At 42.8% G+C, this 17,222-nt stretch overlaps 1 protein-coding gene across 1 annotated transcript in view; it reads right to left on the bottom strand.

Annotated features, from left to right (window-relative positions):
• The window catches only part of kcnh8 (potassium voltage-gated channel, subfamily H (eag-related), member 8), a 450,065-nt gene that overhangs the window by 166,226 nt on the left and 266,617 nt on the right, over nucleotides 1–17,222 (bottom strand). Inside the window, exons 4-5 of the mRNA XM_072254419.1 lie at nucleotides 15,384–15,511; nucleotides 10,335–10,578 (exon numbers count right to left, since the gene is read on the bottom strand). Coding sequence (XP_072110520.1) covers nucleotides 10,335–10,578; nucleotides 15,384–15,511 — 372 coding nt within the window. The remainder of the gene's footprint in view (nucleotides 1–10,334; nucleotides 10,579–15,383; nucleotides 15,512–17,222) is intronic.

The raw sequence follows: 17,222 nt of genomic DNA, 5'->3' as shown, positions 1-17,222 counted from the left end.
TCATGGGTTTGAAAGAGCAGAGGTACTTTAGGAAAGAAAAAATATCAATTTCCCACTCTAGCATGTGTATGAAAAACACAAGAGTAAAGATTTAAGGTGAAAGGGAGGAGCTTTATAAGGGATAGCTTTCTTTTAGCACAGAGAGTGGATGATATCTAGAACTCAGTTCCAAATGTATCAGATACACTTATGAGTTTTAAGAGAGATTTAAGTAGACACTTAAACAGATGTGGCATAGAAGAATACTGTGCTGATGTGGGTAAATGGGATTAGTGTAGTTGGACAAAAAGGTCAGCATGGGCAAAGACTTTATTTCTGATCTGTAAGGCTCTATGACTGTGACGTTAAGTGATATGATAAAAGGGATATGGTGTACGCAGAACAACTGAAACTTATTAGGCACGATAACTTTTGTTTTTAAATAATAGAAGTAGAAACTCCTGGAAATTTCAGCCAAATTGAACATCTATACGAAACGTTAACCTTGCTTCTCTCTCTATGGTCATGCTCTGACCTGCTGAGCAGTCCCAGCATTTTCTGCATTTGGATTTCTAAAGAGTTTTATATGACCATTATTATTATATTTAATGGCAAAATTCATGGTCTGGTGCCTCAAACCTTTATATTCCTAGCAGCAGTATACCGGAACATATAGTTCCATGTATATTTTGTCTCTGCTCTGGTAGTTTGCTAACTCAGTTGGTGTCAATGTACACCAGAACATATTGGGCAAGCAGGTGTTCTTAACAAGCAAGGTAGCTTCCTACTAACATTGATTCAGAAAAGCATCCATAAAGCACATACCTTTTACATTGAAAATATGACAGTGATAGAAATAAACAGGAGCCAAAATCAACCACTAGCTTGACTTGCTTTGTTTCCTCAACAATCAATGGACACAAAAGGCAACTTAGTGGCTAGTACGTATGGGTGGGCCAAAGGGCCTGTTTCTTTGCTGTATGTCTCTATGACTCTAACAAAATATTGTAACAGTATACCAGTGCAGAACAAATTATTGCTTTGGGGGAAATCAGAAAACTGCAGAAAATTTTCTGTGTTCTGCAGTGGTGGTTCAAATTTCTGCTTGAATTGTTTAGCATAATGTGAAATGTAAATTATTTCATGAACCAGTGCAACTCAGCAGTTTTGAAAATTGTCTTAAGAGTTTTGCATTAACAAAATTCCTTGATTGTTAACTAAGTGCGATTTTATTAATTCACTTTAAGTAAATTTATCACTGAAGGGTGAAGCTATTGTGTTTAGAAGAACAAGTTCAATATCTTTGGGTCACTTGGTAGAAATTTTATCTCTAACGGATTCTTGATTTTTTTTTATTCTGCTGTCTTGTTTGCTGAGTTTGATTGCATATTGCCTCTAAATGATGAAAATGCTTGGTTCTGAGCAAGTGGAACTAAGTAACTAATGAGCAATCATATTGGTATGTGAAGTAAGGTTGAGCGAGCTAATGTTGTATTTCAACATAAGTCCCTGAAAGATTACTTTAACTAATTTGGATATTAGTGTTAGGTAAGAGAGGTTGGTGCCAGGAACCGTGGTTCCTCAATTTGTTCATTAAAAAAAAATTCTGTTTCCTTAAAACATATTGACTTCAAATAAAATCAACCAATGATATTAACTAGACATAATATTAAATAGTCTTATACTTCACTGGAGCATGAAGGATTTAATAAAGAACCCTGACAATATTTATTTGGTATCAAACATTAATCTCCAATATTCAATACTACAAAATGGTTTCTCAGCATGCTCATTAGCTTTGTAACTGACAGCTCCGTTATTCACTGAGAAGTTTACAGAGTTTTAAAATCTGCAAACGTCAAGCCATTTCCAAGACTGAAGCAAAGGTTTTTGCTAAAGCATTTAATTGTCAAATACTCACTTTTTCTTGAAACAACTTCCATAAATTTTCTTTGAAGTTAAGATTTAGGGATGCATTACGAAAATGCAAATTAGTTAAAATATGCCTGGATTTGTTTTTTTTAGTATATTTAATTGTCCAATTATTTTTATTAATGACAACAGCATTTTGATTGCTCCAGGCCTCAACCTCCATACAGTGAAAACGTTAGGATTTATCAAAAGAAATATAATCTCACTGCTCATTTGGCTAATCTGATAAACTGATTCATATAATACATCTTGGCCTTAAGCAACTCAAAGCAAAACTAAACTGAATATAACAAACTGTTTAAATATTTGACTAGCTTAATTGTCCTTTCATGCAGTCCCCCTGTAAAAATACATCACCAAAATTTGTTTTGATAGGATTATGTTCCAACAGTTGAATCACCAATTGACCCTGAATGTATCTTCATTCATTGAATTTAGCAAATTTGACAACATTCCACCACTGCTGAATCTAGTTTTGCACCACCTTCTCTTATGGGCAGGGCATAACCATCATAGAAAGTAGTTCCAAATTTTACATTCTTGGGAGCATGATTAAGCAACCTGAAATTAGTAATGGAATAGAAATTTTGAAAATACATTAAGAGTTTTGATGTTTATTATTCTTAAATAAAGTTTCACCTGTATATTGTTTCTTTCTGCCATTGAGCTATTAATATCAAATCATTTGCATGAGCTATGAAGGGTAAGTTGTAAAATGACCTGTTAGAAAATGAAAATAAATCCAAAAAGAAAAACCAACTGTTTGGAAGTAGTGATAAATATAAGCTCATTTTGGGACATACTGAAGCTTGCTTCAGCATCTGCAGAGGCCTTGTGAGGGCAGACTACATTCTCAGGTCTGACTGCTGCTGAGTACAGTGGAACTAGGCTCCATTAGCAGTCTATCAAATGCTTCCTGGATGAATTATTTAAAAAAGGACATTTGAGTGTTACTGATGCATCATAACAAACTGTATTGAATTGTTGATGCAGTGAATGTGGAGAAAAGCCAGAAGTGTTCATAGTATATATTCTGAATGAAGTGTAATTTTGGAAAGAAAAGTGGGCACATACCCAGGGACACACACTGTAACAAATATCAATTATTCTGTAAACACAAAATACCCTGCAGATGCGAGGAAATCTGCAGATGCTGGAAATTCAAGCCACACACATCAAAGTTGCTGGTGAATGCAGCAGGCCAGGCAGCATCTCTAGGGAGAGGTACAGTCAACGTTTTGGGCCGAGACCCTTCGTCAGGACATCTACCCTACAGATGCTGGGGTCAAAGCAACACTCACAACACGCTGGAGGAACTCAGCAGGTCGGGCAGCATCCGTGGAAACGATCAGTCAACGTTTCAGTCCTGACGAAGGGTTCTGGCCAGAAACGTTGACTGATGGTTTCCATGGATGCTGCCCGACCTACTGAGTTCCTCCAGTGTGTTGTGAGTGTTGCATCAATTATTCTGTGAAACTACCAATAAAACGAAAGATGCCCTGAGATAGGTATAACATTCACTGGTACAGGGAATCCCCAGGTTACAGATAACCTAATGTACAGAAATTGGACTTTACTCAAATTCTCCTATAGATTTTTCAAGTTAGTAATAAAACAATAATATAGTCTGTGATATTCATTAATAACTCAATACTGTACTGTATATATTACATTTGTTCAACTGTGGAATTGTTAGGGTGAATATTCGATGAAATAAACAAATTATAGAAAGGGTATATAGAGTGTATATCGTGAAATGGGTAACTATAGGAAACGATAGGAAATTCTGACTCATGGAGAAATAAGCTTAAGGACAGTCCTCAGGAATGGTGTCACAACCACGGACATTGCCGTGGAGACTGGACACTCTTGCAGATAGGCAGCTGGAGGTAGTCGCCAATGATGCATATGAGAGTGCACACATTCCAGTCAATTGGAGGTTCTTTGTAATTGTATTTAACCCCCTTCTTTACATTCCATTCAAATCTTGACTGAAGAATAATGACAACAATGTTCCCTGCTTACCCTAGTTCACGTTCCGGAAAAGAAGATTGATGACTTAGATAGATGCTGTAAAGAAGCGGTATCCATGTAGCATTAAGTTACTGTTTCTGAGCGGCAGTGACAGCTTTAGTTTTTAGTTTGAGAGTTTATAGTTATCAGCCTTGTTGTCCTCTTGTTTATTATTTGTTCTGTACAGTTCTTATTAAAACTCAGTGAAGAGTTCATTCCACATCTGTATCTCTCCCTCTGCACTTGGGTTATCGCTGGCCTCCTGTCAGCAAGACTTGACCAATCAAAATGGACCCAGCAGAGAGCGAAGAGCTTAAATTGGCCCTGAACTTTGTTGGTCAGATAGGGGAGAAGTTAAAGTCAGTGGAGGCTGGGTAGGCAGAATTAACTGCCACAATCAACAACTGCTCTGAGAGAAGCAAGTCCAGACTAAGCTGGAAGAACCTGTTTCAGCACTCACAACAACAGTTCAGCAACTCACAACCGACAGTCAGAATCAGGTGGCAGCCATTACTGCTCTCACTGCCGCTGTTCAGCAGCTCTCTGTCAGGACAGCCTCACTTTCAGCTCTGATACATTCCCATCCTATAGCAGTCTCATCAGCCTCAGCCACTAATGCCCCGATTCTCTAGTCTTTTTCTGGACATGAACCAAGCATTCGTCCACCAGGCAGATACTTCAGTGATTCCAACAGCTGCAGGAACTTTATTACCCGGTGTGAGAAGACTTTACAAGCCCAGAAATGATGCACATAAACTGGCTTCCATGTTGAATCTCTGAGACAAACCCTCACTCAGCCTGTTCAACACCCTACGAGAGCAAGTTTCTCCTGTAGCCCAGTATTTCCAGCAATTTGTAGTCAAGTTCGAGACAGCGTTTGACCTTCAGTACGGGTGAGGAGGCTGCCCACTGACTCCTGGACCTGTGCCAAGGGAAAGGGTCAGTGAGATGCCACGCAGTTAGGTTCTGCACTCTTGCGAATGAGATGGGATGGAACAAGAGATCTCTCATCATTGCTTTCCAGTGTGGGCTGAGCACAGAGATCCAGCAGGAGATCGCAGTGCATGATGAACAGGACAACCTGGATGACCAGATAATCTGGCCATTGGAGTTGACCAACAGGTAGCTGACTGGCACAGAGAGAGAATGCCCTGAGTCTCCTCCTCATCAGATCACCACTTATCTTCACCTCTCTCTCATCACCCAGTATACGATCCACAGAGGAGTACTTGCAGCTGGGGGTGGCGTTGCACCTGTAGTATCTCAGGAGGAATGGGAGTGATCAGCACTTCATGAGCTTCTTGCATTTAATGATACTGGGGCAGCTGGAAACCTCATGGATTTCGCTTAGGCCCTAAGGTAGGGAGTTCCCGCCCAACAACCAAGACAGAATATAGATATCTGGTCTATAATTTCTTGGGCTATCTCTACTCCCTTTTTTGAACATCCGCAACCCTCCAATCCTCCGGAAACTCTCCCGCCCTCATTGATGATGCAAAGATTTTTGCCAGAGGCTCAGCAATCTCCTCCCTCGCCTCCCACAGTAGCCTGGGGTACATCTCGTTCAGTCCCGGTGACTCATCCAACTTGATGCTGTCCAAAAGCTCCAGCACATCCTCTTCCTTAATATCTACATGCTCAAGCTTTTCAGTCCACTGTAAGTCATCCCTACAATCGCCAAGGTCCTTTTCCGTAGTGAATACTGAAGGAGAGTGGTGAGTGTGTGGAATGGGCTGCCAGCGGCAGTGGTGGAGGCGGATATGATAGGGAATTTTAAAACACTCCCGGATAGGTACATGGAGCTTAGAAAAATAGAGGGCTATAGGTAACCCTAAGTAATTTCTAAGGTAAGGACATGTTCGGCACAGCTTTGTGGGCCAAAGGGCCTGTATTGTGCCATAGGTTTCTATGTTTCTATATCAAAACTCTGGATCTTGGTCAGCCAAGATCTACCTTTCTATGATACCCTTCCATCATGTGCTAGAGTGCAACCATTGGGAACAGATTTCCTTTTATCTTATTGATTCACCTGAACTACCACTGGTGCTTGACCTTCCCTTACTCTCTCGACACGACCCACGGATCGATTGGTCCCCAAAGGCACTCCAACAGTGGGGACTGGCATTCTTTTCTACCTGTCTGGATCCAGCTCAAGCCCCTGCCAGCGTATCCCCTCTGGAGCCAACTCCTGTTTGATGTTTCAGTTGAATATGCTGACCTTCTTGAGGTCTTCAGTAAGAAGAAAGCCACCTCCCAGCCTCCACACCAGCCATTACACTGCACCATTGAGTTCTAATTCTCCTCAGAGCCGGCTTTTTTCTCTGTCATTCTGAAATGGAGACCATTGAAGAATACATCAAGGAAGCATTGGCCTTAGGATTTATCCGTCCATTTATCTCACCAGCAGGGGTGGGCTTCCTTTTCTGTGAGCAAGAAGGATGGCAAGCTCTATCCCTTCATTGATTATTAGTCCCTCAGCAATGTCACAGAGAAGAACTGCTACCCTCATCCTGTCATGATCCGGTCCGTGAAGTCCGTATTCCGGTCCATCGACCCTTGCTCTTGGTTTTCCTGTCTACCCTGTTTCTGTTCTTGTTGAGCTCTAATTGAGTCAGCTGATGCTTGTTGGGGCTGGCTGCATAAATACCTTCAGAGAACAGGGCGTGGCTGCTGGATTGTTCTTGTCCTTACTCCTTGTATCCCTTCCTCTGCCTTCTGTTTCCTCGCCTGAAGCCTTGCCAGTAACTCTCACCTCGCCTGAAGTTCTGTCTTGCCTTGCATTGCTTGAAGCCTTGCCTTGTCTTGCTGTCTTGTCCTGGAGCCACCCCGTACCTAGCTCCTTTCCTGTCCCTTGCCTCCGTCGGGTAAGCCAGGCCGTCTTGCCATTACCTATGGTTGGTTCTGTACCTTTCCGTCCCTTGCCTCCATCAGGTAAGCCAGGGAGTATTGCCGTTACCTGCGGTTGATTCTGTCCCTTCCTGTCCCCTTGCCTCTGTCGGGTGGTGATTCGCGCCCTGCCCAGGAGTACCGCGCCCTGCCCAGGAGGAGCCTGCCTAGCCTCAAGCTTGAAAACTCCAGCCTCCTGCCTAGCCTCAATCCTGAAGACTCCAATCTCCTGCCTAGCCTCAAACCTGAAGACTCCAGCCTCCTGCTTAGCCTCAAGCCTGAAGACTCCAGCCTCCTGCCTAGCCTCAAGCCTGAAGACTCCAGCCTCCTGCCAAGCCTCAAGCCTGAAGACTCCAGCCTCCTGCCAAGCCTCACCTCAGGTCTCTAGCCTCTAGCCTCAAGCTTGAAGACTCCAGCCTCCTGTCTCCTGCCAAGCCTCACCTCAAGTCTCTATCCTCTAGCCTCAAGCCAAACCTCGCCTCTAGTCTCAAGACTGAAGACTCCAGCCTCCTGCCAAGCCTCGCCTCTAGCCTCAAGCCTGAAGACTCCAGCCTCCTGTCTCCTGCCAAGCCTCACCTCGTCTGAAGACTCCAGCCTCCTGCCTCCTGCCAAGCCTCGCCTCTAGCCTCAAGCCTGAGGACTCCAGCCTCATCCTGCCTGCCTGCCAAGCCTTGCCTAGCTCTGGGGTCCGAGCCAGAGGAAAGACCCAGGAACTGGGTCCTTGTCCAGTCTCTGGCTCGGAGTCCAAGCCCGGGCTCCTAGCTCTCTTGTCCAGTCCTGTTCCAGGTTCCCAGTTTTCGTGTCCATGTCCTTGCTCTCACCCTGTATCCTAGTCCTGTCCCTAGTCCTTCAGTGTCTGTGTCTTGCACTTGGGTCCGTTCCTAGCCACGTCCGTATGAAACTTCCCCTGCTTACCTCTGCATTTGAACATCTCCAAGGAGCAACAATATTCTTGAGGATAGATCTGCAAAATGCTTACAGTTTGGTTCAGGTTCAGGAATGGGATGAGTGGAAAACAGTATTCATCACATCCACTGGCCAATGAGTACCTCATGATGCCATTTGGTCTGGCCAACACTCCTGATATTTTTCCGGTCCTGGTCAATATGGTGCTCCGGGATGTTGAATCAGATTTTTTTTTGTGTATTTGGATGGTATTCTTATCTATTCCTGCTCTCGCCAGGAACATGTCCAGTATTTCTGGAGGTTTCTCAGATGGCTCCTCTAGAATAACCTTTATACCAAGCTAGCGAAATGCAAGTTCCACAAACACCCAGTGTCATTCTCGGGCTACATCCTTCCCCAGTGTTCCAATGTAAAATTCAGGTAGTCACAGAATGGCCCAAACCATCTACGGTCAAACAGGTGAGGCACTTCATGTGGATGCAAATTTTTAATCACTGCTTGATCAGAAACTTCAGCTCCATTGTGGCTCTCATAAATACACCCACCAAGAGGACTTCTGCAGAATTCCAAAGGACAGGTGAAGCAGACCAGGCATTCTCGGAGCTAAAGTGAAGCTTCACCACTGCCCTGATTTGCAATACACAGACCTATCTTATCCATTCTTCATCCAGACTGATGCATTTGGTGTCGCCATTGGAACTGTGCTCCCCCAGCCCTCTTCGGTAGATAATCGGCTGCACCTTGTGCTTTTCTTTCCCAACATTGACTCCTGCAGATTGTATTTATGATGCTGGGAACCGAGAACTTCTATCAAGAAGGCCCTGGAGCATGCTGTCTCTGGCTGGATGGAGCAGTGCAGATAAGGACAGATCAGAAGAACTTCTGCATTCGTGACACCAACGGTCTCAACTCCCACCAAGCTCATTGTGTTCTTTACTTCACCTCGCTTAATTTCACTCTCACCTACCATCCTGGCATCAAGAATACCGAGGCTGATGCTTTCTCCTGCCAGTTTGACATCTTTGAGGGTAACACCAATCCAGAGCCCATCTTTCCCCGCATTGGTTTTACTGCTCTGATGATCTGGGGAATAGAAACAGGTGAGGGCTGTCCAACATTCAGGTCCATGCCCAGGTGTGGGACCTCCCAACCGGCTGTCCATCCCTGCAACTCTGAGTGTTGGAGTGGGGTCACTCTTCTAGTTTGGTTGGCCATCGAGGATTCAAAGGACCTTGAATTCACAAAGAGACAATTTTGGTGGCTATCTATATCCCAAGATGCCCACAAAGTTGTCTCTGTCTGCCCAGAACAAGACATCACGTCAGTGCGCAGATGGTGTGTTCTACCCACCGCCTGTGCTTCTTCGCCTCCGTTGCACCCCTCAGCGGATTTCATTACTGGTCTGCCACCATCAGATGGGAACACTACCATGCTGTTAGCTGGAGGTTGGCTGGTTCTCTAAAGCAGCCTACTTCACTGCCCTCTCCAAGCGCCCATCAGCTCATGAAACTGCCACACTCATGGTTCAGCATGTGTTCAGTCTGTACGGCTTCCCTCAGGACATAGAAACATAGAAAACCTACGACACAATACAGGCCCTTTGGCCCACAAAGCTGTGCCGAACATGTCCTTACCTCAGAAATTACCTAGGGTTACCCATAGTCCTCTATTTTTCTGAGCTCCATGTACCTGTCCAGGAGTCTCTTAAAAAACATACACTCTGAGGACAACAGTTCACTTTCTGGTTTTGGAAGGTTTTCTGTTATCTTTTGAGAGCACAGCCAGCCTCTCAACAGGTTTTCGCCCCCCAATCTAACACCCAGACTGAAAGAGTGAATCAGGAGCTGGAGACAACCCTGCATTTCCCTGTCTCTTCTAACAACACAACCTGGAAGTTCCAACTTGTTTGGGCAGAGATTGCTCACAATAACCTCCAGTCATCCTCCACTGGTACGTCTCCCTTTTAGTATCAAAAGGGATTCCAGTAACCACCCTTCCCTGACCAGGAGACTGACGTGGGAGTCCCTGTTGTTGAACAGTTGGTCCAATTTCACTGGCATCTCACTGGATGAGGAGCAGTGTCCAGTTCCTTGTTGATTGGGAAGGGAATGGCCCAGAGGAACGTTCTTTGGTTCCTGCTTGAAACGTTCTGGACAAGTTTCTTATATAGGACTTCTAGCAGGCACAGGCCTCTGACACCTTGGGAGGTGCACATAGGTCGGGAAGACCTGTCACAACCATGGACACTGCTGTGGAGTCTGGGCGCTCTCACTGCTGGGCAACTGGAAGAAATTGGAAATCATGCACATGAGAATGCGCCCATTCTAGTCAATTAGGGTTTCATTGTAATTATAGTTAACTCCCTTCCTTTCATTCCAGTCTTGCAAGGCCTGGCTGAGCACAGCGACGGCAACACTCCCGGCTTACCTTAGTCTACGTTCTGGGAAAGAAGATTAATGATTTAGGCAGAAACTGTAAAGGAGCAGTGTTAATTTAGCATTAAGTTACTGATTTTTATTCTGATTTCCAGCATCCTCAGCATTTTTCTTATCTTCAGTATATGAATACCATCTGACTATAAACTGAGTTGAAGAACAAGAAGATCATTGAACGCTTACCGATGATGAACAGGATTTCCACTGCAATGTCACTAACTGTTGTGCTTCTTGCTGAAGGCAAGTTTTCATCATTTCCAATAAAACAGACATTATACGGCACAGTCACGGCAACATAAAACGTTGCTAATAATATTAGCCAGTCCCACAATGCTTTAGAAGTGCTGTAATGCAAAAGGATGAATTTTGACTTTTTTGCATCTGCAACCTTGTATTCTGGTAGAGCTGGTTTGTTTCTGAACACATTCTGCCGAGGAACAAGATAATAATATTTGTTAAGTATACAATTTCAGACTGCCCATTTTACATATTATGATATTATTATCCGAATGACAACAGTTTCCATTTTCTCCCCAACATAATAGCGATCACTTATCAATTCCTTGGTCAAGGTTCAAAGTAAATTTATTATCAGAGTACATATATGTCACCATATATGTACAACCCTGAGATTCATTTTCTTGCGGTCATACACAGTAAATCTGCATCCAACAGGACAGACAAATAACCAAGGTGTAAAAGAGAACAAATTGAGCAAATATGAAAGAAAAAAAAAGCAATAAATATTGAGAACATGAGTCCTTGAAAGTAAGCCTATATATTATGGGAACAGTTCAGTGATGGGGCAAGTGAAGTTGAGTGAATTTATCCCCTTTAGTTCGATGGTTGAGGAGTAATAACTGTTCCTGAATCTGGTGGTGTTGGTCCTGAGGCTCCTGTACTTTCTTCCTGATGACAGCAGTAAGAAGCGAGTATGACCTGGGTGGCAGGGATCCCTGATGATGGGTGCTGCTTTCCTGTGACAGCACTCCATATAGAAACATAGAAATATAGAAAATAGGTGCAGGAGTAGGCCATTCAGCCCTTTGAGCCTGCACCGCCATTCAATATGATCATGGCTGATCATCCAACTCAGAACCCTGCACCAGCCTTCCCTCCCTACTCCCTGATCCCTTTAGCCACAAGGGCCGTATCTAACTCCCTCTTAAATATAGCCAATGAACTGCCCTCAACTGTTTCCTGTGGCAGAGAATTCCACAGATTCACCACTCTCTGTGTGAAGAAGTTTTTCCTAATCTCGGTCCCAAAAGACTTCCCCTTTATCCTCAAACTGTGACTCCTCGTTCTGGACTTCCCCAACATCGGGAACAATCTTCCTGCATCTAGCCTGTTCAATCCCTTTAGGATTTTATACGTTTCAATCAGATCCCCCCTCAATCTTCTAAATTTCAATGAGTATAAGCCTAATTCATCCAGTCTTTCATCATATGAAAGTCCTGCCATCCCAGGAATCAATCTGGTGAACCTTTTTTGTACTCGCTGTATGGCAAGGATGTCTTTCCTCAGATTGGGGGACCAAAACTGCACACAGTACTCCAGGTGTGGTCTCACCAAGGCCTTGTACAACTGCAGTAGTACCTCCCTGCTCCTGTACTCCAATCCTCTTGCTATAATTGCCAGCATACCATTTGCCTTTTTCACCGCCTGCTCTACCTGCATGCCTACTTTCAATGACTGGTGTATAATGACACCCAGGTCTCGTTGCACTGCCCCTTTTCCTAATCGGCCACCATTCAGATAATAATCTGTTTTCCTGTTTTTGTGTAGGATTTTTCATTCAATGGCATTGGTGTTTCCATACCAGGCCATCGTGCAACCAGTCAATATACTCTCTACCATACATCTATTGACGTTTGTTGAAGTTTTAGATAGCATGCCGAATCTTCGCAAACTTCTAAGGCAGCAGATGTGCTGTTGTTCTTTCTTTGTAATTGCACATATACTAGGCCCAGGACAGATCCTCCAAAATAACCATATAGCCATATAACAATTACAGCACAGAAGTAGGCCATCTTGGCCCTTCTAGTCCGTGCCGAACTCCTACCTTATCCTATTCCCACCGACCTGCACTCAGCCCATAGCCCTCCATTCTTTTCCTGTCCATATATCTATCCAATTTAACTTTAAACAACAACACAGAACCTGCCTCAACCACTTCTGTTAGAAGCTCATTCCACACAGCTACCACTCTCTGAGTAAAGAAGTTCCCCCTCATGTTACCCCTAAACTTCTGTCCTCAAATTCTCAACCCATGGCCTCTTGTTTGAATCTTCCCCACTCTCAATGGAAAAAGCCTATCCACGTCAACTCTATCAATCCCCCTCATAATTTTAAACACCTCTATCAAGTCTCCCCTCAACCTTCTACGCTCCAAAGAATAAAGACCTAACTTGTTCAACCTTTCTCTGTAACTTAGGAGATGAAACCCAGGCAACATTTTAGTAAACCTCCACTGTACTCTCAATTTTATTGACGTCTTTCCTATAATTCGGTGACCAGAACTGTAGACAATACTCCAGATTTGGCCTTACGAATGCCTTAAACAAATTCAACATTACATCCCAACTCCAATACTCAATGCTCTGATTAATAAAGGCCAGCAAACCAAAAGCTTTCTTCACCACCCTATCCACATGAGATTCCATCTTCAGGGAACTATGCACCATTATTCCTAGATCCCTCTGTTCTAAAGCATTCTTCAATGCCCTACCATTTACCATGTATGTCCTATTTTGATTAGTTCTACCAAAATGTAGCACCTCACATTTTTCAGCATTAAACTCCATCTGCCATCTTTCAGCCCACTCTTCTAACTGGCCTAAATCTCTCTGCAAGTTTTGAAAACCTACCTCATCATCCACAACTCCACCTATCTTAGTATTATCTGCATACTTACTAATCCAATTTACCACCCCATCATCTAGATCATTAATATATATTACAAACAACATTGGACCCAGTACAGATCCCTGAGGCACACCGCTACACACCGTCCTCCAATCTGACACACAGTTATCCACCACTACTCTCTGGCCTCTCCCAACTAGCCACTGCTGAATCCATTTTACTACTTCCATATTAATACCCAATGATTGAACCTTCCTAACTCACTTTCCGTGTGGAACCTTGTCAAAGGCCTTACTGAAGTCCATATAGACAACAGCCACTGCTTTACCCTCGTCAACTTTCTTAGTAACCACATCAAAAAATTCAATAAGATTTGTCAAACATGACCTTCCATGCACAAATCCATGTTGACTGTTCCTAATCAGACCCTGTCTATCCAGAAAATTATATATACCATCTCTAAGAATACTTTCCATCAATTTACCTACCACTGACTTCAAACTCACAGGCCGATAATTGCCAGGTTTACTCCTAGAACCCTTTTTAATTGATAAAGCTGCTGACCCTCTCCATCTCTGATCCCCCATTGAGGACTGGCTCATGAACCTCTGATTTCTTCCTCCTGAACTCAACAACCTGCTCTTGATCTTGCTGACATTGAATTTGAGGTTGTTGTTGTGGCACCACTCAGCCAGATTTTCAATCTCCATCCAATATGCTGATTCGTCACTGCCATTGATTCAGGCAATGACAGTGGTTTTGTCAGCAAACTTAAATTTGACATTTGAGCTGTGCTTAGCATCACAGTCTTTAAGTGTAAAGTGAGTAGAGCAGGGGGCTAAGCACACAGCCTTGTGGTGCACCTGTACTGATGCAGATTGTGGAGGAGATGTTGTTGCCAATCTGAACTGACTAGGGTATGCAAGTGAGGAAGCTGAGGATCCAATTGCACAAGGAGGAATTAAGGCCAAGGTCTTGAAGCTTATTGATCAGTTTTGTGTTGTTGATGTTAAGGCAGAATAAAAAATGCATTTTCTTTCAGCAAAAATTGAAACCAATTGTGTCAAACATGTTCAGTATATGAAGGGCTTCAAAAAATATCTTTTTTCCATCATGGCATTTGATACGCCTACATCCCAGTTATTCCTTTTTAAACATTTCATTGATTTACTTCAAAGAATGGTAAATCATGAGTTCGGACTATATGATAATGTGAAACATCATTTGTAACAGGTAACAAATTTCACCTGTGAAGGTTATGCTTGTAACTTGGAATTACATATATAAGTATCATCCTGCTCGATAATTAGTATTAGGATGGTAGTTATAAATTGACATTACAGTAGCTTGGGTAAAAGTTTGATAAGAATTTTTCACAGCGCTCTCTAAATGTCATAGACATAGAATTATACAGCATAGAACAGCTTCAGCCCAACTCCTCCCTACTAACCAAGTTGCCTAACTGAACTAATACCATTTGTCTGCTATTGGCCCAGACCCCTCTAAATCTCTTGATCTAAATGCTGGTCTTGAGGGAGTACACTCATCCGATTATCTACATCTGAGTTAAACATACAGTGTTTAAAACAACTGTGCATCTCCTTAGCCAAGGGCCATTTGCTTCACCTTTGCTAGAGTGAGAAAGAACGCTCATGTAGTTTCTAAATTTCAGTTCTAACCAAATGAGACTACAAATTTAGTGGACTGGATTTCAAAAATCCTGTCATACTATTTTCTAGTTGGTTGGTCTCATCCTGCAATTGTCATAAATTCAGAGTACATGACCTGATAAAAATCATATAACCTTGAAAAATGCAGTGGTGTTGTGAAGATTTGGAGTTGGATACAAGAGCCATTGTTCACCTGAAAGAACAGGTATGAACTTTAAGCAAAGGATACTCTGTTGTCTGTTCTATGGGAATCTCAGGTTTAATATGGTAAATCTCCTAAGGTAGTATACATAACAGTGACCTAACAAAAACAAAAATAGCTCAGATCAGGAGAGCTAACCTGCCAGCTCAATTTACAATTTGCCAGGTTTGTAAATTCAAAATGTTTCAGTGAGAGGAAGTGGTGTGATTTGGCTGTTAATAATTGATCTAAACATACAGTTGCTGTGTAAACTGTTTGCAGAAAGCTACTCCAGCCCTTGGGCACTATCATTACTTAAATTTGACAATTCCATCAAATGTTTTTGCAGAGTACAAGTTAAAATGCTATGCTTCTTAAACTTTGCAGTGATCAGCACTACAGATACATTAATGCTTCTCTGGAGTTTCTATTCAGTATTATATATAATAACAATAAAGAATATGACTACCTGATAAAATACGTTAAGGTTCACTAATTTCTTCACATACTTACATTATTAATTTTCAATTTGTTCTTTTCGCGCTTTTGTAGATGGCCAGAGATATGATAAAGAACAGCCCGGCTGCGCCTACGAGCTGAACTAAAGTGTGTTCCGGCTTTTCCTCTTCCCTTGTATTTTTCTGCTTATGAAATGAAACAGATTGTTGGTAGACTGAATTTATGTAAAACAAAATCATCAACCAGCTTCAAATGTTCAGGTGTGTTTACATCAAAAACCAACTAGTATTAAAAGAGAGAAAATTTAAGAGACTTAAATCTATTCTTGATATTATTTCATTTATTTATTGATCTATTTATTCCTTTCTTTTTGTATTTGCAATTTGTTGTTTTTTTTGCACATTGATTGTTGTTCATCCTGTTGTGTGCAATTCTATTTTTTTTCTATTTACTGTCAATGCCCACAAGAAAATAAATGTAAGGGGAGTATATGGTGACATATATGTACCTTGATACAAAACTTATTTGAACTTTGAATTAGCAGCCAATGCAGATTTATAACATGTGGATTTTGACAGCATTGACCACCTCTAAAAGATAACAATATGAAGAAATATTTGTCAGGAAAGTAATGACAGTTAGATACACATCACCCAATTATGGTCAAATTCAGTACAGGAAATTTTAACCTATTAAATATGAAGTATTGTTAGGTCACAGGTTAAAGGTTCATTTTATTATTAATGTATGTATGTATGCAGAATACAACTCTGAAATTTGTCTCTTCTCCAGAGAGCTATAGAGTACAGGAAACCATATAAGTAGTTGAAAGGAAGACATCAATCCCCCACCCCCCGCATGTAAAGAAAAAGAAACAAAAACTCACAAACCCCAAACATCCCTACCCCTCCCTTGTACAAAAACTAACAGAGCACCAGCCTGATAATCCACAACAAGACAGAATTGGCGAGAACATGAAAAAAAACATTGAAATGTAAGAGGCCAATATGAACTACAGTCCAATCCATAGATCTCAGAATTTTGATAACATCTCTGGGAGCATCGAGACCCAGCGGCCCTACCAACGCAGCGGCTGAGCAGTGGCCCCTCCAGCGCAGCAACTGGAACCAGCAGCCCCTCCAACAGCAGTGACTGGAACCAGCAGCCCCTCCAACAGCAGTGACTGGAACCAGCAGCCCCTCCAACAGCAGTGACTGGAACCAGCAGCCCCTCCAGCAGCAGGGATTGAAAACAGCAGCCCCTCCAGCAGCAGCGACTGAAACCAGCAGCCTCTCCAATGGCAGTAACTGCAACCAGCAGCCCCTCCAACGGCAGGGACTGGAACCAGCAGCACCTCCAACAGCGGCAACTGGAACCAGCAGCTCCTCCAACAGCAGCAACTGGAACCAGCAGCCCCTCCAACGGCAGGGACTGGTACCAACAGCCCCTCCAACAGCAGTGACTGGAACCAGCAGCCCCTCCAAAGGCAGCAACTGGAACCAGCAGACTCTCCAAAGGCAGTTACTCGAACCAGTAAGGCAGACAATATAGATTTATTTACACCGTTGCTGGTGCATGAGCTAATTGTATATTAGGGAGATAGAATCAGATGCACACCAGCTCTGGCATGTTTTACAGGCCATTACTTCCTACAAAGTGAAACCAAAATTCATGAATGGCTGCGATGCTTCACTTCCAGGTGAGCTCAATACCTTTTATGCATGCCTTGAAAAGGAGAATAAAACCACATCTGTGCGAATACCTGTGTGATCTCTGTCCAGAGGTCAACACCAGAACATCTTTCAAAAGGGTGAACTATCACAAGGTGAACCTGGTAGGGCAATGAAAACCTGTGCCAACCACCTAGTGGGAGTGTTTAAACACATCTTCAAT

Source organism: Mobula birostris, chromosome 3 (assembly GCF_030028105.1).
Source record: "Mobula birostris isolate sMobBir1 chromosome 3, sMobBir1.hap1, whole genome shotgun sequence".
NCBI lineage: Eukaryota > Metazoa > Chordata > Chondrichthyes > Myliobatiformes > Myliobatidae > Mobula > Mobula birostris.
Note: the sequence above shows the minus strand (reverse complement) of the source record. Positions and strands in the feature narration are given on the sequence as shown.